This window comes from Gymnoscopelus microlampas (assembly GCF_963454915.1).
Source record: "Gymnoscopelus microlampas genome assembly, chromosome: 16".
In the NCBI taxonomy this organism is placed as follows: domain Eukaryota; kingdom Metazoa; phylum Chordata; class Actinopteri; order Myctophiformes; family Myctophidae; genus Gymnoscopelus; species Gymnoscopelus microlampas.
Genome location: NC_139953.1, coordinates 22,776,393 through 22,797,958, shown reverse-complemented (window position 1 = coordinate 22,797,958; position 21,566 = coordinate 22,776,393). Strand labels below are relative to the sequence as shown.

General features: G+C 39.5%; 2 protein-coding genes across 3 annotated transcripts; both read right to left on the bottom strand.

Annotated features, from left to right (window-relative positions):
- Positions 1-1,585: 1,585 nt before the first annotated feature.
- Positions 1,586-16,703, bottom strand: cd164 (CD164 molecule, sialomucin). Of its 2 annotated transcripts, XM_084082352.1 has the most exons (6): positions 16,498-16,703; positions 15,235-15,315; positions 7,304-7,372; positions 6,527-6,694; positions 6,132-6,221; positions 1,586-5,158 (listed from the first exon to the last, which is right to left on the bottom strand). In XM_084082352.1, the coding sequence occupies exons 1-6, from the start codon at positions 16,562-16,564 to the stop codon at positions 4,983-4,985; spliced, it is 651 nt and encodes a 216-aa protein (XP_083938478.1). In that variant the 5' UTR covers positions 16,565-16,703; the 3' UTR covers positions 1,586-4,982. The 2 variants fall into 2 exon arrangements, with proteins under 2 accessions (XP_083938478.1, XP_083938479.1); XM_084082353.1 differs by lacking the exon at positions 6,527-6,694.
- A 1,117-nt stretch (positions 16,704-17,820) lies between these two features.
- ppil6 (peptidylprolyl isomerase (cyclophilin)-like 6) lies at positions 17,821-21,177 on the bottom strand (the record flags this gene model as incomplete). Its single annotated transcript, XM_084082351.1, has 8 exons — positions 17,821-17,928; positions 18,174-18,313; positions 18,418-18,477; positions 19,103-19,244; positions 19,496-19,558; positions 20,047-20,235; positions 20,911-21,006; positions 21,100-21,177. The coding sequence occupies 8 exons, from the start codon at positions 21,175-21,177 to the stop codon at positions 17,821-17,823; spliced, it is 876 nt and encodes a 291-aa protein (XP_083938477.1).
- Between the last annotated feature and the right edge of the window lie 389 nt (positions 21,178-21,566).

Sequence of the window (21,566 nt, the reverse complement as noted above, 5' to 3'; positions counted from 1 at the left end):
TGAGATCTTTGAAATTAAGCACATGAATGTGAATGTATTCTATTTGCATTTCAGGATTGCTTATTTCTAGGAATAGTTTCAGGAATTGATCATCTTATGTGCTGATTGTACTGTGTCATCCTTGATTTCTTTGAAAGGTAATGTAGATTATTATTAGTCAGGCTGACTGCAAGATTTAGTTGAGGGCACATAAGGCATGTTATTGACTAAAAATAGAACAACTATGCAGTCCACCAACTATAACTGTCAACAAGACAGAGGCTAAGAAGAGAGTGGTAGATTGTTTTTAATGGAAAGATGGAAGGAGAGAGGGAGAGTTTGTGGTTGTCTAAAAGGCCTTTTCTGAAATTCCCCTCTTTTCTGTTTCTGGGAAACGGTGCCCGTTGTGAACTTGAGGACACTGAACTGAAATAATAGTCAACACACACACCTCATTCAAGAATGTAGTTATACACAATTTACAGCCCACAGCATCATACTTGAGGGGAGTGTGTATGTATGCACGCGCACACAAACACACTTCCTCTGGAAACAGCATTTTTTTGCTACATAAGCAGAACTTGCTGTGACCTTAGGAACTTACTATGTATCCTGTTGGTGAGGACATTCTTCTGTATTGAGCCGAGCATCTGTGTGTGCACAACACACTAAAGAAATGTTGGTGGTCACATAACAAATTAAGTTCAACAAATTTTGATGCTCTTTGGTCAATTATGGCATTATTGCCATATGCTGACATTAAGATAAATCAGGGTCCTGGATGCTTGCATGTTGCCATGACAGATAGTCTTGACCGGTTTCTTTCCTCTTTAGTATCCTGTTGAGTGATAGTACTACATAGAAAAGGAGGAAATGACAGACAGGGCAGCAAAACCTTCCATGAGCTCCAACTATTGACTGTAAAACTAGAGTGGAACGATATCAGAAATAGGCTACTTGCCTGGCAGTGTTTAAACTTCCATGCCAAAATGCAGACCAAAAAGAGATGCATATTTTTTGTAGAGTAGAGGATAATACTGTAGTTTACTAGGTACTGTAGCTAGGTTGTACTAGTGTACAAAGTCTACACAAAACAAATGAAAGTTTATGTTAATGTTTGTTTACACTCATCACAAATTGCCTGTGAACACAGAATCATTGATTTAAACACTTCTGTGAACACAGAATCATTGATTTAAACACTTCTGTGGTTTATTTTCCAATTAGAATCAAACAGCATTAGTACATAAATGAGTTCATACTGTACCTATTGTAGAGGCAAAGTGGATTGATCCAGTCTTATGTGGATATATAACCAGAATGCACCCATATGCATGCGATTTGATACCATGTTTGATTTAACACTGGCTAAAAGAGCCTGTTGACCTGGCATTACACGCATGCATCTACAGTGCAACACAAAGCAGGAATGGAACCCGATATCCTTTGTTGTCTTGGCAACTCATTGTTCAGCTGTAACCATGGGGATTAAGACAGGTGCTTTCCTGCATATTATTACCCCAGTTGTGATTTCTCATGTAAATAACAAGCTTCCAGTGAACTTACAGTATATACTGAGATCCAGGGTTCAGGTTAATACAATGACTCATTTTAACAATATTCAAACTTTATTGATTCAACATTGTCAAACTAAAGGCAACACTAGAAAAAAAATAAGGCAGAAACAAGACTCCAGAGGGGGGGTAAGGACACATAAAACAAGCATAAAACATAATGTAGGCATTGTGGCTTCTGCAAGTGTCTGCATATTAGTGTGTGTGTGTGTGTGTGTGTGTGTGTGTGTGTGTGTGTGTGTGTGTGTGTGTGTGTGTGTGTGTGTGTGTGTGTGTGTGTGTGTGTAGCATGTTCCTAGGCAGTCCCCATTCCATGCATTCCTGTGCACGTGTGCATGCACGCACGCATGCACGTGTGTGCGTGTGTGTGGGGGTGATCAGAGCAAAGCTAAGGAATCATACCGACAAGACTCATGGCCACTAATACAGTAGCCAAAAGTTATGGCAATATGTGCCTGTGGAAATACAGCAACAAGGCAAAGAATGGGAATTAAAACTTTTTTCAATTATCAATTTTGGAATTCCATATTGTAAGATGGGAAGCTGATGAGACAATTATGGCAATACAAAAAAATAACAAAAAACAAAGCAGACAAAACTTTGAAATCCACTTGGCTTGAAACAACTGACATGATGGTTACATACATAGTACAGGAAATTATAACCCAAGATAAGAGTTCAAGTCTGCGTGAGACTGTGGGAGGAAATGTTCCAGTAGAGTGTAGAGTACTCTATGAAACTGTGGTTCTTGCTATATCTTTCATCTGTGGTTTGTGAATGCGAGAAGACGGAAAATTTATCAGATGAAACTGAAAGTGTTGACTTGTGATATCTAATACATGAGAAATAATTGGACTGAAGGTGAATCATACATTATTATTATGGATGTTAAACTGAATAAGGCACTTTTCCTAAAGAGGTGTGAGGAGGAACATGAAGAATAAACTCTGAGGACAGAGCGAAACAATGGCCATCTATCCGTATCTATGGATACCACTGGTGTTTTGAGACACCGCTTTTCCAACGCGTGATGCTGAGTTCTGCAGGAATGCAGCTACCATGGCCAAAGCAGAGAGTCCTCAAACAGGATAGTGACCAACTGCTGAACAGCTCGCCACTCAGCAGTTTGGCAAAACTGAATTATTTCTCCGGGTGAATTAGAGGGCAATCATGTGCATACAGACACTGGACTAATGGGTGTAGCTAAGGCAAAATTCTGTAGCCTATATACCACTCGCCATAGCTGGGTCTTTGGGCAGTAGCCTAATGCCTCCAGGTGACTGTAGGTAGTCTTAAAAAGTCGTGATAATGGTATTCAAGAGCAAACACTAAATCCGAGGTCATAGGGGCCAAAATGTCACATGTGCACATATAAATTACATACTGTCTGTGGTCATATATAAAACAATAAGATGATTTATTATCTGCTAAATATTAATATTCAACTTCTCATATAAGCATTTGTGTTTTTTTGTTTTGGCTGAACCACGAAAGGCAAAAAAAAACAAAAACAAAACAAAAAGCTTTGTCAGTGCAATGCTCCATTTTACATGCCAAAACTGACAACTTTGGCTTTAATGCACACCGTTTCAAGGCATTCTTTAGGCTAACATACTGGTTAGAAATAATTAATTGAGTGGTTTGTCACATGTCTAAATCCCGAAGAGTAAATGTTATGGGAAAAAAATCACAACTCCAAGCATCTGGCATGCAATAATTCAAAACGACAAATGAAAACTGACACAAATTCAACAGAATTCTCAACATCACCAAACTGCTGCAAGCAAAACTACTGAAAAACTGGAAATCCTTCATTTTGCCTCAAGTTGAAACCTAGAAGGTAAATGAAAGGATAGGTCTATGTACAAGAGGGACAAACAAAACAACACAAATAGCAGCAAGCTATTTAGAGAACTTACCACACAAGAGCTAATGTGGCTACCAAGTTGTTTTTACTCTGCATTGCAATCACCAATTCTCATCGCTGCTGCATGGCTCACATGAGGCAAACACAACACAAAAACACTACAATGTACTTCAAAGGACTTTTTGACTGAATCTGATCTCTCCAATATTCATCAGGTGTTTCAAATGAAGCCTACTTAACACCGTAACCTTCCCTCTTATATGTATTTAAACTAGAGAACCATAGATAGAACGAGACCAAACGATTCATGCATTGAGGAGAAAAAAAAACATCTGCCTTCAAGGAAAACTTCAATCAGATGTCAATAATCAATAACACATCTCCATTCAGTGACCACTGTACTCAAAAAAGTTTCAGTCCAGCTGGGATATTCGGTTCTCTATGCTTACCAATATCAGCACCGCGATACCGCTTCTTCAATGAGTCTACTAACACATTATTAACTACACTCAGGCCTCAGCCAGGAGGAAAATACTTTCCATCTTCCATATCCCCCACTCTTTAAGTTATATTAGACATTTAACATTAAAGGCACTTCACTGCTATCATTGTCCACATCAAGAAGGTGCATACCATGTTCCTTATCTCCTTAGACTCCATTTTATTTACACTATTTAAAGTAAGGAATTATTTCTATTTCACGTATATACTACAATCTGTCATCTTGACCCCTCGGGCCTCTGCCCATTTGGTATGTTTGTCAGAGAGTGCCCTTGGGGGGGTTAATGTGCATGACTAGTAAAATCTCGGGAGTCTGTGAAGATGAGAAAAAAATAATAATTGGAAGTTATTGGCATGGGGATGAAATTGATACATGTTTATTGCACTGAGTTTCTCTATTGGCAATCTGTGTGCCTTGAGTACTGGTACTGGGTTAGCCCAGACAAGTCGATAAAAGTAAACTACACACAATTACTGCCAAGGGAGTCAAAGTCATCCAGGTGGACCTTCAATTTTTAGATGCATCTATCACTTTTATTCCCTTCTGAGATTTCACTAAATGTAGTATTTAGCAATTAGATTATAGGACGTTGATGGCATGAAGGGGGGGGGTGACAGCAGTCTTCCCATGATTCAAAGAGAGAATAAAAGTAATATCGCATCACTAGAGTTATCACATTTTCAAGAGTGGGATGGAACTCAGACAGTGTTTCCAAAGCATGACAAAAGCTCCTTCTCATACTGCAAATGATTAGTTCTGTAAGTGGCACAAGCAACCACAGAAACTGTTCTGCACAAGATGGCTAACAGCATGATTGGGGGGACTGGTCTTCATACAGGCATAGTTGGTATAGACGCAGCTCTACAATACACTTAACCAATGACGAAAATGGCAACATAGACAGAGGTCTGCTTGGAAACACTGTTTGAGGTGGTGAGTGTGTGAGAGTGAGCATGGTGTGGGGATCCTGGGGATCTGATCAGGAGGGTCTAGTTGGCACACAAATGAGGGGGTGGGCAAGTGCCGTGGATCCAAAAATCTTAGAAACCAAACAGCCAATTTAGAGAGTGTGGTAGTTGCGGTCCTTGGACTTGCAGAACTTGTAGAGGAAGAAGATCACTGCTTGCAGGCCCAGGACCAGCACGATTCCGCCGATGAAGCTTGCGGCGTCAAATGTTGAGTCCTTGTGCGGGCCAGGAGATGGTGCCACTGGTGTGGCGGCGGTGCTGGTTCCATCTGTGGATTGGGGCAACAGGAAGGGTCAGCTCGCATCTGAAAACTTCATTGTCATATCATTCTACTGCGACCTCAGCCAAGGGCTGAGGCTGACATTTTTTATTTGATTTATTTTACATAAAGATATATATGGTTACAGAGCACATACTGCAACAAATACATATTCTTTGAAAATGTCAAGGTTAACACAATAAATGTAGTAGAATGTGTTAGATAACAGCTTATTTCCAATGTGTCCTCTTTCCAGAAAGACAAATATAGCAAGACAAGTCACAGATGACTAATGTGCATTGTACCATCACAAAAGCTAACATTAAATACATATACAATATTTAGAAACATTACATCCTTCAATATAAAACTACAACTAAATATATTCTCCAAAATGTAAATAGTGTATACGCCCAGTCACTACACAACACACAAGGCACCACATCCCCAACAACGCTGCCAATCCTATATATAGAGTATGGCCACTTTATTAGACACATGCAAAAAAGTTTCTTCCGAACACACACCAAGCCATCAGACATACCTAGTACCTACATACTAACACCTATCTAAGTCATTTTCTCATTATGGTCAAATAGCCATTTCCACATGCATGTTTAAACCTATAGCAGGACTGAATTGATTTAATCTTGACTGGAAGTCCATTCACTTTGTCATGTACAGAAAGGTATTTTGTGGCACAATTTCTGTGGCCCTACTGTACCCTCTACGCTGCCATGTGAGTTCCTAACAAACTTAAAATAATTATAAAAATACAGTGTCCCATTACCTTGCATCAGTCTTAATTAAATTAATTTTGATACTTTTGCTGTTACTTTTACTTTCACTCTTATTTTTATTTAATTATTGAATGTATCTGCAATTTGTGGGAAGCTTGCACAAAAGGACTTCACCCACCCTTTTATAACTGGTGTAAAATTGTGATGTGACAAGACAACAATGTGAAGTTGAGTTGACTTACTGGAGGTTGCGGCTGAGGCTGTGGAACCGCCAGGAACAGGAGTGGTAGTGTTGGCTGTAACGGGCATGGAGGTGGGTTCCGTTCCATTGGCTGCAGCAGGGAACACACTGGTTAGCCGGTGCACTGCTCAACCATTAAACCTGAGTTATACTTAGTTGTGTGTGGGTGTTGCACTCACAAATAGCCGATATATACGCGTTGCATCGTGTGTACAAGCACATGAGACGTGCTTTTGGAAATTAAGTATAACTTAGGCGTTACACTCCATTAGGAAGTAAAAAATTAAATGATTCAAAAGCCCATTTGTACTCCCACCCTCCCCTCCCATTCCTTTTGCATAGTACATAACCAACTTAGACAGCGAGGCGTAGCGGGGGCATTTGGCGGCTAGTTACCTGTTGTGGTCGGCTCAAGGGTGGTGCCAGTGGTACCGCCGGCAGAGGTGGTGGGGGGAAGAGGGGCCGTAGTAGGGGCCGTGGAAGGAGAGGCAGTGGAAGGGGGGGGTGGAGCTGTGGTATGGGGGATGGTTGTAGCAGGAGTGACTGTTCCTATGGTGTCATTAGCTAGAGGGGAAACCAACACCAGGACAGGGTGGGTAGGGAGGTACGGGCCGGGGTAGGTTTGGGGGTTGGGGGGGTGGTGGGGTAGGGGAGAAACACCAAGACAACCGTGTTAATGCCAAAGGTCACACACGCTTACGTCCTGTTGGGCGGGCGAGGGTTCAGACCTGCCCAAAACCTCTCGGACACCCAAGTGGATAAAGGAAGACAAAGAAAACAAAAAGCCATTAAGCAACATTGGCTAGTAGCTACAGACAGGGGAGGAAGCCAGAGGAGGAAAGGACCAACCAACTCTACAGAGACCCATGAGGTTACACGCTAGAACACAACCACACACATCTTTCCTGTTGCACTTTCGGCTGAAGATCAGTGTAAAAACTGACTTCTGCTTTTTGTTTCTAAAGTGTACTACTACTGCCTCAATTTACTCGTTATAAAACATGGCCTTCTGTATACAAAATCCATGCCTTAAAACTCTACTACAGACTTCCTTTGTACTTTAATATCACTAACATTGAACCTGTAAATGGAGGAATTCACAATAATAATAAAGCTGTGCTTCCATATATGAAGATCCCTTTACAGAGGCCATCACGCTGTTTTCGTTCTTACCTGTGCAGCTAATGTTGGTGCACGTGCCGTTCTCCGCCACCAGAGTCGAATAACAGGAGGATACATTTACTGTAGGGGGAAAAAGGTGTATGAGACAAAACATTTTACACTCTAGTTACTAGTATAATATCATGACAAATTCTTGAATGAGGTCATTAAATGCTGGAATTTTATAAAGAACAATAGTTCTATAGACCACTTTCCCTTTCCTTGTATGCCTTCTTGTCACCTATTTTGATCGATTGATTGATTGATTGATGTACTTTATTTAGTAAGACATGAGAACAACAGTACATGGAAGTACAAATTCACAATACAAGGTCTACTAAACTGGAAGACTCATAAAAGCACAGAGCTTGTTTCAAATGAGTTCCCCATGCACACAAATCATGATGACATATAAGAGACAGACAGATATACACAACTACTATAGAATGTCATACAATCAGTTTACAGGTTACTGGTATGAAGAGTGAGAAATATGTACAAAAGGAGAGGGAGAGAGGGGGGGGGGGGGGTAGGGGGGTAGGTTAGGTTAGGACTTAGACAGGGGCCATTTTCCAATTGCAGCCTCCTGAAGGTGTATCTTTAGGGCTGTTTTGAAAGAGAGTAGGGTTTTACACTCCTTTACTCCTTTTGGTAGGGCGTTCCACATTTTTGATGAATAGCATGAGAACGAGTTACTTCCCTTTGTTGAGCCAAAAAAGGGTTGGACAAGGTTTGTGGAGCTGCCTCTGGTATTGTGATCGTGGACATCATTAACATTTTGGAAGTATTTTGACAAATACAGGGGGATCCCAATGTTGTGATATATCTTGAAGACCAGGCCCATAGCAAGTTGCTGTACTCTGTCCGCAACCCTAAGCCATCCAATCCTATCAAAATGATCAGGGGTTAGATGGATTTTGTAGTTGAGGCCAAGAAGTAGCCTTACAAGTTTGTTTTGGGATGTTTGGAGCCTTGTTTTTAAGGCCTTGGTGGTGTTGTGATACCATGAAGTACATGCATAATCGTAATGACCTTGTATGAGGGCCACTGCAAGAGTCTTCAGAGTCTTCTTACTGACTTTACGATCAATACTCCGCAAATAGCGTGTTTTTTTGTGGACCGTTTTGATCGTTTTTTCAGCATTTTTGTCACCAGAGAGGTCAGCCTCCAAGATAGAGCCCAGGTAGGTAATTTCGTTTTTTCTTTTGATGATATCATCACCCGCTTTGATCGTGAAGCTCTCTGCCTTTCTGAGGTTAGGAGTGGACCCAAAGAGGATGCATTCCGTTTTGCCCAGGTGTAATGAGAGCTTGTTGTCGGAGAGCCAGATGCAGATCTTGTTGAGTTCAGAGCTGAGAGTTTTCTCAACCTGCAGCCTGTCCCTGTCCGAGACTAGCAGGGCCGAGTCATCTGCGAACAGGAACAGGTTGCAGTCGCAGGCTGACGACATGTCATTCACATATATCAGGAACAGTAAGGGTCCTAGTATACTTCCTTGGGGAACACCACAAGTCACTGGGAGGGGGGGACTGGGTGCCGTTTACTTCCACCACTTGCTCCCTCCCTTCCAGGTAGGATCTCATCCAGTACACTGACGTGTCATCAAAACCTAACGATGCTAGTTATACAGTAATATGCAGTAATATGCAGTAATATGCAGATATATGTTGGATATTTAGATTTTGTTTTGTTATTTAGATTTATTTTTGCTCGACCAAAAATGCCAAGAAAGATGTTATTTAGACAGATGCTAGGTTTGAGGTATGCTAGTTTCTTTGAAGCACTCAGTTGTTTGACTTTGCACTCTACTTAATAGACCATTTTACCCGGTTTGTTGACTAGTGTTCATGGCATTTACTCTGATCTCGCACTCTGGATATAAGAGCTTCTGCTAAATGCCTAAATTGTAAACTGTAAATGTAATACAATATGTACACAGTACACAGTCCAAGCAGATTTAATAAAATCGTATGTTATGCAAATGTGAATGCTATTTAATTTCAGGTTTCATGTCATTGTGAAACCCGAGCACAAATCAGTTGCTTTGACAACAAGACTACTAGGGTTACTTAAGTGTAAACAACTAAGTGATAATTTTCTATAGCAATATTATACTGTTGAATAGAAAACTGGAGCTGGAGCAGTCATAATGACTCTGATGAAGATTACCGACATATTGAAACGTTAGTCATGGGGGCGCCGATGAAGTGATGAACCAATGGTTAAATGGTGCATTTATAGTGCCTTTATCCAAAGCGCTTTACAATGTGCATTACATTCATCCATTCACACCGATGGCAGAGGATACCATTAAGGCCCCAACCTGCTCATCAGAAGCAGTTTGGAAGCACTTCGACCGTTAACACAGGGGGAGCCCGGGATTGAACTGGGAACCTTCAGATTCTGTACAGTACTGTACAGTACTGTACTATCAAATAAAAGGCAATAAGATAAACTTTTGTCATTTTGAACTAATCACCTTGTTAATAAGGCATTTAAATAGTCCAAGCTGCTCAAGTGCTGCCTATGACTGGCTGATGCACGGCGGAACTCCCTATCTTCACTGTTGAATAGAACTCATTGAGGATGTATTGTTTTTGTCCTTTATTTACCCAGGGAAAGTTGCTGAGCACAGATGCTCACTTTCAGCAACGCCATGCACACAGGCAGACACAGACATACACACACATTAAAACCTGGAAGCTGACCAGTACAACCACAGTCTTACTGTCTTATACTGTTGGCCACTGAACAGCTCCACTGGATCAGTCAGGGCTTTAGTGCCTTGCTCAAGGGCACTTCAGCGGCCATTCACTTCCCCACTCAGATCCTGGGAATCGAACAGGGGACCTTCTAGTAACAGGACAGGTACGTTCCCCTAACCTTTAGGCTACCGCTGACCCGGAAGACTATGGCTGTAGAGGGTTAAACAAAAGACAATATTTCTGCCCAATTCAATGTCAAGTGAGCAGCTCTAGGTTTTCCATCAACAACATGAAATATAGTCTTGTTCTCTGGATCCTATCATTGCAAGTGACTTGTGCTAAATTCATAAGATAAGCCTATCCTTTATTGATCCCCAGGGGGAAATTCAGATTTTATGATTTTAAATTAAAATAACATCAACATTAATCATGCAGAATCATTACATGCTAACTTTTTAAAAGTACAGGAATTATTCATATTTTGTTATTCACTGGAATTCTCAACAAAGACATCCTTTATCTATGAGAACGGTCCATTTTCCTGCCTGATGAGTAAACAATACATGTACACAGTTTGTGCTCGCTCTAAGCCTGCAACAAAAACTACTGAGTCATGGTCTGATCATCTTGGTGTACGCTTTTTCACTGCATGATCTCTCAGATTACTTATTAACTATGTGAAACAGACTTTGACCATTCAGAGTCTTGCGTGTCTGAAAAACTGTGAATATAAGAATGAGACAAGACAGATTGTCTCATTCTTCATAATTACTCCATTCAATAAAGTGACAAACAGCTGAGAAATATAATTTCAGACAGCTGCTCCAAGGAACTATCGATCTGTGCCACAGACTTCATTCAATTACCTGCGATGTACAGTTTTACTGAATTACTGCCTCCTCAAAAATGGCATCATGAACCTCCAGAAGATTAACTAAAACTGCTCAAGGGCGAGAAATAAGCTATGCCATTTTTGTTGAGTGACGAAGAAATTAAACTAACCTTAAATGAACCTTAACTAGCCTATTTGTTTCAATTCCTCTCCAAAAGACTACCGGTAAATCAATCCGCTCCTGTGACACGGTAAGGTTTAGAACTTATTCAGGCATTCAGCAGACGCTCTTTACCCACGGTGACTTACAGTAAGCCAGGTAAACACATATATCAAATGACAGTTTTATGAGTCATGACTATTGACAGCAGCATGTTGCAATGGATTCCATATCCTAATATATTCTCTTGAGAACTCTTGTTCAGCTGAACATGTTCTGAATAGATTTGTTCATACAAACCTCAGAAATCGGAAAAGACCCCATTCATTCTAATCTACAGTATACAGTATGGGTGTCATCAATAAGGGCTGGACGATATGGACAAAATCAAATATCACAATATTTTTTTACCAAATACCGGTATTGTAACAGAATAATAGAAGTGATTACAGCTGAAAGATGAGGTGAAATGAAAACACCCATGTTCCAATAGCAAATAGTGCCCAGCCCTATTAAGAATTAAAATATGAGGCAATTCTTTGAGACACACATACAGGTATTTCGGAGCTTAGCTTTGAGTAAATTAAATCTGGTAAACAAAAATGATGGCCATGCTTGAGTATCATTAGTCCAGACATCAGCAGGGCAGGCGGTCTTTATGGACATTCTTCACGTCCACAGTGTGTCCATTTTTGCTTATAACGTGCTGGCGCACTTGGTTGAAGTCCACAAATGTAGTTAGCTGACATAAAAAATGCATGTAAATGCACAGAACCACAAAATATCCAGGAGAGTAACGGTTTGCCTTTTTCCTAATTTGGTTTCTATGCACCGAGTTGACCCGGCAACATCATGGAGGATGATGGATAGGTAACGGGTGACGTCACTGTAGTCAGAAGAATAATGAATTCTATCAACTGGGTGCATTCATTTGAATTTCTCTGTTGATTCATGCAATCTAACTAACATTAGGATATCATCATCATGTGGTGTAGCAAATCCCTTGTTTATCGGGTTCCCTTGTGCCTCTCCAGAAAAACACTTTGACCTTTTTACCACTACATAACCTTGGAACTTCTGTGATAGCACACTCTGTTATCTATGTGTATGTCCAGGAAGTTTCTTTTCCTGATGTCAGGAGGACACAGGGTTGTTATCTCACAAGCAGCTGTGAAAGGTGGAACCCGCTCACACATTCCAAAATGTTGGTGACATCATCACCACAAGTCTACTGCCAGCTACTGTAGCTACAGGTGACAGAGGAAGTTTCAAGAGCCTGGCTTAAAGGACAACTTTGTTTTTTTACAACCAATGTTTATGTTTTAGATTGTAATTAAAGTAAATAAAAGATGAGTGTTAAAAATTTTAAATTTACTGCTTTCTATAGTTTTAGCAATTTTCACAATCTTTTTTACAGTGTTTTCACAGTGGGCGGGGGCATTCTGTCCGGTGGCTAAATATGTATTTTTTTAACACAATAACCCGGCGTTTTCTTTATTATTATTTACAGTAGCTCTTCTAGCCCCCAATAACTCACATCTGGCCATCTCAGACAGCCGGACCTTTTTTATTGTGTAAAAAAGGCATATTTAGCCACCGGACAGAATGCCCCCGCCCACTGTAAAAAATATCGCAAAAAATGCTAAAACTATAGAAAGCAGTAAATGAAAAAAAAATTACACTCATCATTTATTTACTTTAATTACAAGCTAAAATATAAACCCTGGTTGTAAAAAACCAAAGTTGTCCTTTAAACGGAGGAAACTGCCTCCAAGTTACTAGGGCTCTAAGGGCTTTGTCACAGACCCGGAGCCTGTAGTTAGAGGTGCACTGAAGCTAGCATGTGCACATGTGAAAGCTCTGAGGCATCTAAATGCGGTCTGCAGGGAAACGTGCTTCTGACGCCAAAAGCATGTTTACACAAACTCGCTAAACCAAAGATAAATCTGGTAATAACAGAGTGGTAGGCTAGGCGTTAGCTCACTGTAGCAATTCAGCTGCTATGTACTCTAGAGCAACCATCTTCCTCAGGCAGCTGCTGCTGACCTTTCTGCTTTGTTCATATCTAATAGGTGATCTGTTGTTGGGCTTGTGAGAAGCATTAGCTCCAGCCCATCTCTGCGTGCATGTTCCGTGCGTGTGTTGAGCTGTTAGTGCTGGTGTTTCTGCCTGTGGCCTGTGACTTGTTAGATCTGGTGGGACTGCATTGAGGCAAGTCATTCTGAGCCGCTGTAGAAGAGCGAATATGGACCACACTCACTGAAACACAATAAAATATGCTCCTCCTTAGAAAAATATTCCTTCCATCCTTGAAACTGCTCCCATGTTCACGCTAAGCCTTCAGTGACTCATAGGCTGTTTACAGCATTGTCAGTTTAACAAGGGGGAAGAATGGCTGATAATCCATCTAGCCCACAATAAAAGCAAACACTATGTACTGAAAACACTTTATCATCAAGATGACTGCAATACAAATCCCAACTGAGGACACGACCTTCTTGTTTATCTTCTGGTTTTCTTAAATCTTTACGTAAGGTGCAACAGTAACCTATGAAATCCTATAGGGCTTTCATAGATAAAGAAGATGAGGTATGGGAGTGCCGTGCAGCTTGTCCTGTTTAACTACCTCACCTCTTCTGTTATTATATCCAGCCAGTCCTATTTCAAACTGGGAGACAATAAGCGAACAGGGTGTGGGATCGCCTTTCTCTCACTCTCTGAATGTTTCTCTTGCTACAGGGCATTCTGGGGACAATCAAAGCTTCCTATGGGTGTTTCATGTGAGATGAAGTATCAGGCCTTATGAAGATTAGCCAACAGATACAATGGCTAAAATATGGAAAAAAATATGTCTGACTGGCTGTGCCTTCCATTATGGAGCAAATCATTAGTGTAATCAATGGGGTAATTAAAGCATAAACATTTTCCTTTCCCTGACAAATATCCATGTTTCACCCTGTCCCTGATACTGATATTTCTGAAACACTGTATGATATGACGGGTGCAGTCACACTTTTCTAGTAAGATGGGAGTCACACTAGACCCAGCTCCCCTCTGCTGTTTTCTCACCTCCTCCACACCTCCAGATCAAAACTAAGATATGGTGCTCTCACTGCACACATGCATCTCATCTTCTTCCTCTCACTTTGCTTTTACTTTCACCATTATATCCCCTCCTACCTTCTGTTCTGTGTGAGGATATAGCAGACATCCTGTCACACACGTGTCCCCTAGTTTCCTCCAATGTCCATCTTCATCGTTCTCGGCCAGCGGAGAGGCATGATGTATTTTATTGGAAGAGTCATCGGGAACAAACCTGTGGCGCTTAACGAGCAGTCATGCGATAACCCACAAACCACTGTCACACGCGTGACACACCTGGAAGTACTGCAGGATAAAACCATATTACATCCAATCATCACTACCTAGATCGTAAAAGCATATGAAGTCCTGTAACCTCAATTCCTGACACTGATAAGATCAACATGCAAACAACAAGCTTCTCCCTTCACAATCTGATAAACGGTGACCTACTAAGGCTTGGTGACGACTAGTGGACACTGACAGCTCTGAAGTGCTTGAAAAAAAATAACTGTTTCACTCAGAAAACAATGTGTTGCTTCTTAACTACCATTCTCTTTGCATCTTTGATGCATTTTTACCACCATAAGCAAAAGACTTGTAAGTAAATTGAAAAACAATCATCGCTAGATTATTAAAATATGCCAATATATTCTCACACTGAGTGTACTCATATTGGTAGAGAGATATTTCCATAAAGAAATTGTGGAATGGCTGTCCCGTTCTTGCTAAATGTCTAAGACACACTGCTCTATTTGTGCGTGCGAGTAGAAACACTCACAGCAGTAAAAACAATTAAGTTGATGTGAAAATGATTGGGACTTTTAAATCAAATATGAGTGTGTCTTTGCTAGGAAACAATCAGTCAGAATTATAACCCTCAACAAGGTAGGCCCGACTGCAGCTTACAATGCATTTCACTGCATCGACGGACAACCTGTCCAAATCCATCCATCCCAAGATATGGGAACTGCTTTCGCTTTTGGGAAATTGGGACGATGATGTCATCAAATGACTGCACGAATACCATACATTCTCTCCATACATTCTCTCCATAGCCAAGAATCATGTCTCATCAGGTCAGCTGTGCAGAGAATTCAAGCGACACAAAGACCAACCTATGGCAATTTCCACAACATGCCAAAGATTTAGGGAAGATACTCACATGATGATGATGTGCAGTTCATCCACAGGCAGCCGTTATTCCCTCCACATTGTTCACATGTCAGTAGTCCAGAACAAATATCTGCAAAACGAAATTGTCAAAACATATACAAGTTACATATGCAGTTTGTATAATTATTAACATCAACAAAGATAACCGATTAGACCAACTGTGGCTTGTCCCATTACAACCATATGAGGAGCACATAAGGACGTGTTTAACTGCTAATGTAAAAAGTCACATTCAAAGACATGTTCCTTTCATGCTAACACAGTAGTTTAAAGCATGACTGTCTGCCGGGCACATGCCATATAGGTTATTACATAATGAGCTATTCTGTGCGTGGCTGACCATCTGGAACTGTCCCTTGTGAATTCATCGTGCTGATTATGGCATCCTGTCACCTTATTATACACATAATTATAATTTTCAACATGAAAGCTTCTTGGTTTCAAAAGGTTGGCCTGAGGCTAACGCGTTAGCAGACTTTAAAACTTCACTGCCTCTGGCCAACGTGGAAATAAATTGCCTGCCAGACAGTTACAATATAATATATATATTATTTTTTTATTATTCAGCCAGTGGCCTCAAACTAAGACATGAACAAACTAGTACGCAGTGTGCTGTGTTGGAGAGGGCCAGACAGACACATTAAACATCATTTTGCAAGAGGAAGGCAGTGGTGTAAAGTAACTAAGTACATTTACTCAAGTACAGCACTTAAGTACAATTTTGAGGTATTTTTACTTTACTGGAGTATTTCCAGGTTTCAGTACTTTAACTCCACTACATCTCAGAGGCAAATATTGGACTCTTACTTCACTACAATTATTAGAAAATGTTATTTACTAGTAGGTTTAGATTAACATTACAAAACATACACTAACCACCACTTCAGCCCTATATACTTATTAGAAAAATAGCAACGTGACGAGTTGTGAGCTTGTAGATCTGCCATTTTCAAAGAATTGTATACATTTGTAAACTTGTGAAATGGGACATTTTGGACAATGAGTACTTTTACTTTTGGTACTTCGTATATTTTGATGCCATTACTTTTGTACTCAAGTACATTTTTAATACCGGACTTTCACTTGTAACAGAGTATTTCTACATGGTGGTATTGATACTTTTACTTAAATAATATATCTGAGTACTTCTTCCACCACTGGAAGGTGGACACACACAGCTAGCTGCTAGCTCAGCTCAGCTCAGCAATGACTCTGAACTGCCTGCGTTATGAGACGTCTGTCTCAAACTTACCTGCGTCTGCTGCTGTCGCACCGACCAACGCCAGGACTATCGTGACCAACGCTATCTTGCAGTACATGTTGTTGGTAGTCTATTCGTTGCTATGTTAGTCCGATCAGGAAAAAAAACGTATGTTTTGAAACGAAGCGTGCCGAGAGAGACTGGCAGACTGGAGATCCTCTGCTGCTTCTTCTTCGTCGTGCTGCTGACTAGCTGCTTCTTCCCACTTCCTACTTGACAGCAGGTCACGTGGCACCTTTTTACTGCGATGTGAAAAAAACAGGGTGTCATATGGCTTCACATTCAGCTATTGCAGGCCAGTCAAGAAATAACTGCAAGTAACAACAATAATAATAATAATATTATTATTATTAATAATAATGATAATGATAATGATAATGATAATAATAATAATAATAATAATAATAATAATAATAATAATAATAATAATGATGATAATAATAATAATAATAATAATAATAATAATAATAATAATAATAATAATACAAATAATGATAATAATAATACAAATAATAATAATAATACAAATAATAATAATAATAAGGTCCTTTCCTGGCACGTACTTTACTTTGACCTTAGTCCTAGAATGCCTGTGATGTTACATACATTTCATGTATATGTAATACATGAAATGTATGTAACATCACAGCTATTCTAGGGATACTTTGATCCTAGCCCTAGAATGATTCTTATAACTTCTTTATAAAATAAATACATAAAATAAACTCCAAACATAATTTCTTGGATTCACATTTATTTTATTTGATTTATTTAACAAAACAAATGTTTGTACACGTTTTCAATGAGGGACAATTAAAGGTAAGGTAAGTGATATTTTTTGGTTAAAACAAAAAGTATTTTGTTAAAAGGTTAAAATACTATATTCTGATAGTAATCATTGCTATAGAGTGTTTGTTCAGTAACAGGAGTTTCCCCGTCTCTCCAGCTCTTTAATAAACAGAAAATATTTTTTTCGGTAGGTGTCAAAATCTCAGCCAATCAGGAGAAAGTACCCATTCTGTCGGAGGAATGCGCTGTCGGACTAACGTACTGCACCCGTCATCACTTCCAATTTCACTTGTTTAATCTGTATCCTGATTGAGTTCTCTGTCCTGGTTGGATAAAATTAGAAATGAAACTGAAACTGAAACGAAAATGCATTTTCTGTTTAATAAAGAGGTGGAGAGACAAGGAGACTCCTAATACTGAACAAACACTCTATAGCAATGAGTACTATCAGAATATAGAGCTATTTAACAATTATTTTAACCAACGCAAATCACTTACCCTACCTTTAAACCATTCAATGAAACATTATGGGGCAAATGCTCCACAGTCTGCAATTTTACACTCCTGTTTGGGTCTCTCATTGTAGGTTGGAACCTCTTCTAGTCTCTTCAGTACATCTGTGCCTTCTACCACCTGACTGGAAATAGAAAGAATATACATACAGTATGTTTATATAACTAAGAATTTACCGTAGTTTTCATATACATTGACATTTGACATTAATCGTTGGTCAAAATCGTGTTATTATTTTCTAAGAGATTATCCCCCCCTTTTCTTTTAGAATTAATTAGATTGATTAGTTCGATTAACTATTGCACCCCTAATCTGGACCGATGCGTAACCAGAGAGTTCAAATGTTTCCTATAAATCAGAGGCACAAACCCAAAGGCAACATATTTTGTGTCCATCCACAGAGCCGGCTGCAGAGTGATGTAGAACTGGGATCCGTTACTATGGCGACCCTGGTTGGCCATTCCAAGAATGCCACGCTTACTGTGCGAAACTGCAAAGCTCTCATCTAAAGTAAGAGAGAACACATACGCTTATAGACAACATTATATGCATACTGTAAATAAGTACAGGGTTGTACAGTAGATTTCCAAGCTCTCTTTGTATTTGCACCTTCAAAGATCGGTCCATAGATTGACTCCCCTCCATTGCCTTTTCCTTCTGCTGAAACATCTATTAAAGAAAGGCACCAGGTGAGGACGTTGCATTCCTTATGTACAACAAACACAGGGTTCAATATGCTGGGGGGGGGGGGGGGATCCATGCCTCTGCTTCTGATATCCCCCCTCTGGTCATTCCTTTTAATTGCTGGCAGGTATGTTTTATCCATTTTCCGATTAATTAAATCCATGCATTTCCTCTTGAGAAATGTACGTAGACTGTCTGATATGTTTGATATTTACTGTATGTTTGATAATATAATAATTTAACAATTTAATTATGTTAACCACATTAAATCAAAATGTGTCAAAATGTGTCAACAGTTAAAGAAAATGTAAATTAAAAAATAGCACATCTACAACCTCAGAACATGTTGCAATGCAACGTAATGTTGTAAAATTTCGCCATCTGTTCTGTACTACGAATAGGGCCAAGAAACAAGTGGTTAAGAACCCCCCCCCCTGTTGTTTTTACAAATCGAACCTGCTTAAACATAGATAGCTCAGCTGAGATCAACAGTCAATGAAACATACTAACATAGGATAGCCTACCAAATTTTATGTAAATGCAATAATGAAAAACTAAAACTGCATTTTATCAACACAAGTCAATAACGGCTCACGTTTATGGACCATACCTCCACCTTGTACCCAGCCACTGGGTACCACACGATGGAACACAGAGCGCTTGTAGCATAGCATGAGGCCACTCTGATTAAGTTCTCCTGTGCACAGGGCCTGGAAGTTCTTACATGTCTTTGGACACACATCTGAGAACAGCTGGGGAGAAGCAGGGTAATGTGATGAGATGAGACACAATTATATTCTGAGATGGTATTGTCTAGTTGGCTTTACTTGTTAACATTCATTCAAGTCTGGATAGAACAGATAGTCACACATTTCAGAATGTTGAATTAATGCAATGAGAAAATCAATCAAATTGTTGTACGACAGAGTACAGAGAGTGAGCTTGAAGAGCTGCTATTTTGGCACATGAAGCGTTATACGATTAAGTATAAATCAGGCTTTACCTCAAACAACAACCTCCCTACTGGCTCCCCTTGAATCTCAATGTCCATGAAGACAAACTGATGCTGTGATAAAAGAAATATAGTTAGATGCTGTCAAAGGGAACTGACTTGATATAATATCTTATACTACAAATATGTGTACATGATATTATTCTGCCTACATAAACTTCAACTAAGGTCAAACACTACTGCAGAGATGTATGGCTACAATGAGGGCCACACATGATTCCAAATACAACCCTTAACAGAGTTGCATAATTAACATAGCTTTTTATGCATTAACACAAACATGATTAGCACATGTCTATTTGTATATCAATAGCTCAAGTATTGCATGGTTTTGAAATATAACAAGACATTAAAATATATATAACATGTTCTGTTGGACTAACTTGGAACGGTGTTTTACTGTAAATTCTAAATATAATTCATAATATAATATGACCAAAACTGTAACAGGGGAAAGGCAGCTTGACAGTTTTCTTCCAATGCATCTGACTTCCATTTTACTTATCCACGTATGTTATGTGACAGTGTGACAGTTGACTTGCCCTTGTCTTGTGGAGATGTTTGACATAATAGTCTCCAGTGAGGGCTGCATAAAATGCATGTGGACGGATGAGAGTGAACTGCCACTGTTTCTCAGCCCAGCTGGCAAGGTCCTTCTCATCACCAAGGAGCTGGCCATTCAGAAAGCACACCAGGTTGCTGGAGAACTGCCACACTTCCCCCTGCAGCTCCTTGAATAAGAAGTATTGAAATAAGTATTCGGTTTGGTTCAGTATTTCATAAACAACGTCAAATTGCAACGCACTTCAGCGCAAACTAAAACAGAATAGACTAAATCTCTTGAGCTATATGCAAAGTGCTGCAATACATTTACTTCCATTATATCATTACATTAATCACTCATATCAGAATGATGGTGTCATCTGTATAGCAATCTGGGAACGTATTCTGTATTTTCTCCTTACAGCTGTTTTGAGAGATTATCTGCATAGTAGAGTAGAGTTACAAGCTTGAGCACTTAAAGGGATAGTTCACCCAAAAAATAATGTATTTTCTATCAATTACACACACGATGAAGCCTTGAATTCATGGAGATTTTTTTCGTTTTTGTCGCATTCCTTATAAGCCAATAATTTGATGACCGGCAGAAAGATGCTAGTGTCTCCGGAAGGAGACTCATAGGAGACTCTTAGAGTCTCCTACCGGAGAGACCACCGTTCATCAAATTATTGGCTTAGGAATGCCACAAAAAGTAAAACATATCCATGAATTTAAGTCTCCATGGGGTGTGTAATCGATATAAAAAAAGTAATTTTGGGGGTGAACTATCCCTAATGTTTCATGGAGTCATAGTCCAACAATATAAGCAACAAAGCCAAGGCAAACACATAATTTACTGTACCTACCCTTTTCTTATTACACAAATAGACATGCCAATCACTTTCGAACAGTGGTTGAATTTTTGGATCCAAAAAGGCATCGGGATATTTTAGTTTTAGTTCCTGTTATTGAGAATGAAGAAACGAGTTAATTGTTATCCAAGTTTGGTTTGCCAGCTCTTAGTGAATTACATGATGATATGCAAAGTGTCTTACCTCAGCAAAATTCTTGGCAACATGAAAATTATGTTCTTTAATCAAGCCGACAATTTCTATTTGCACTTTGGATGGCATAACTACTGTGTTTATGTTGCCCACCTTGGGTTCCACAGACTGTAAACAAGCATCCAGTGTATCCATAGCAACGGCGCACTCAGATGACGTCTCATATTGTTTCGAGATCATTTTAGCAAGTCAATTATGTAATATACAATGTTTTTTGTATTCATATTCATCTTTTTTTCTTTCTACCTTTAGTGTCAACCAAGTCAGCAGAAACTAGATTAAATACCAGTAACATTACACAGACAACGTGGGAAGATTAAAGAACAATACTAAAGGATTCGACAGTGATGTAGTTGGCTAATGTTTGACCAGTTTTTATTGTACAGTTTTGAGATACAGTTTGTTGATTACTTTTTAGGTATTCAAATCAAAAGGTCTTAAAAGTCCTTATATTGTCA

Bases quoted from the DNA above. Each gene is read 5' to 3' on its own strand.
- cd164 (XM_084082352.1), bottom strand. From the start codon at position 16,564: ATGTACTGCAAGATAGCGTTGGTCACGATAGTCCTGGCGTTGGTCGGT. The intron at 15,316-16,497 runs GTAAGTTTGAGA...TTCGTTTTGCAG, and splicing joins TGCGACAGCAGCAGACGCAG to ATATTTGTTCTGGACTACTG. The intron at 5,159-6,131 runs GTAAGTCAACTC...CCCAATCCACAG, and splicing joins AGCCTCAGCCGCAACCTCCA to ATGGAACCAGCACCGCCGCC.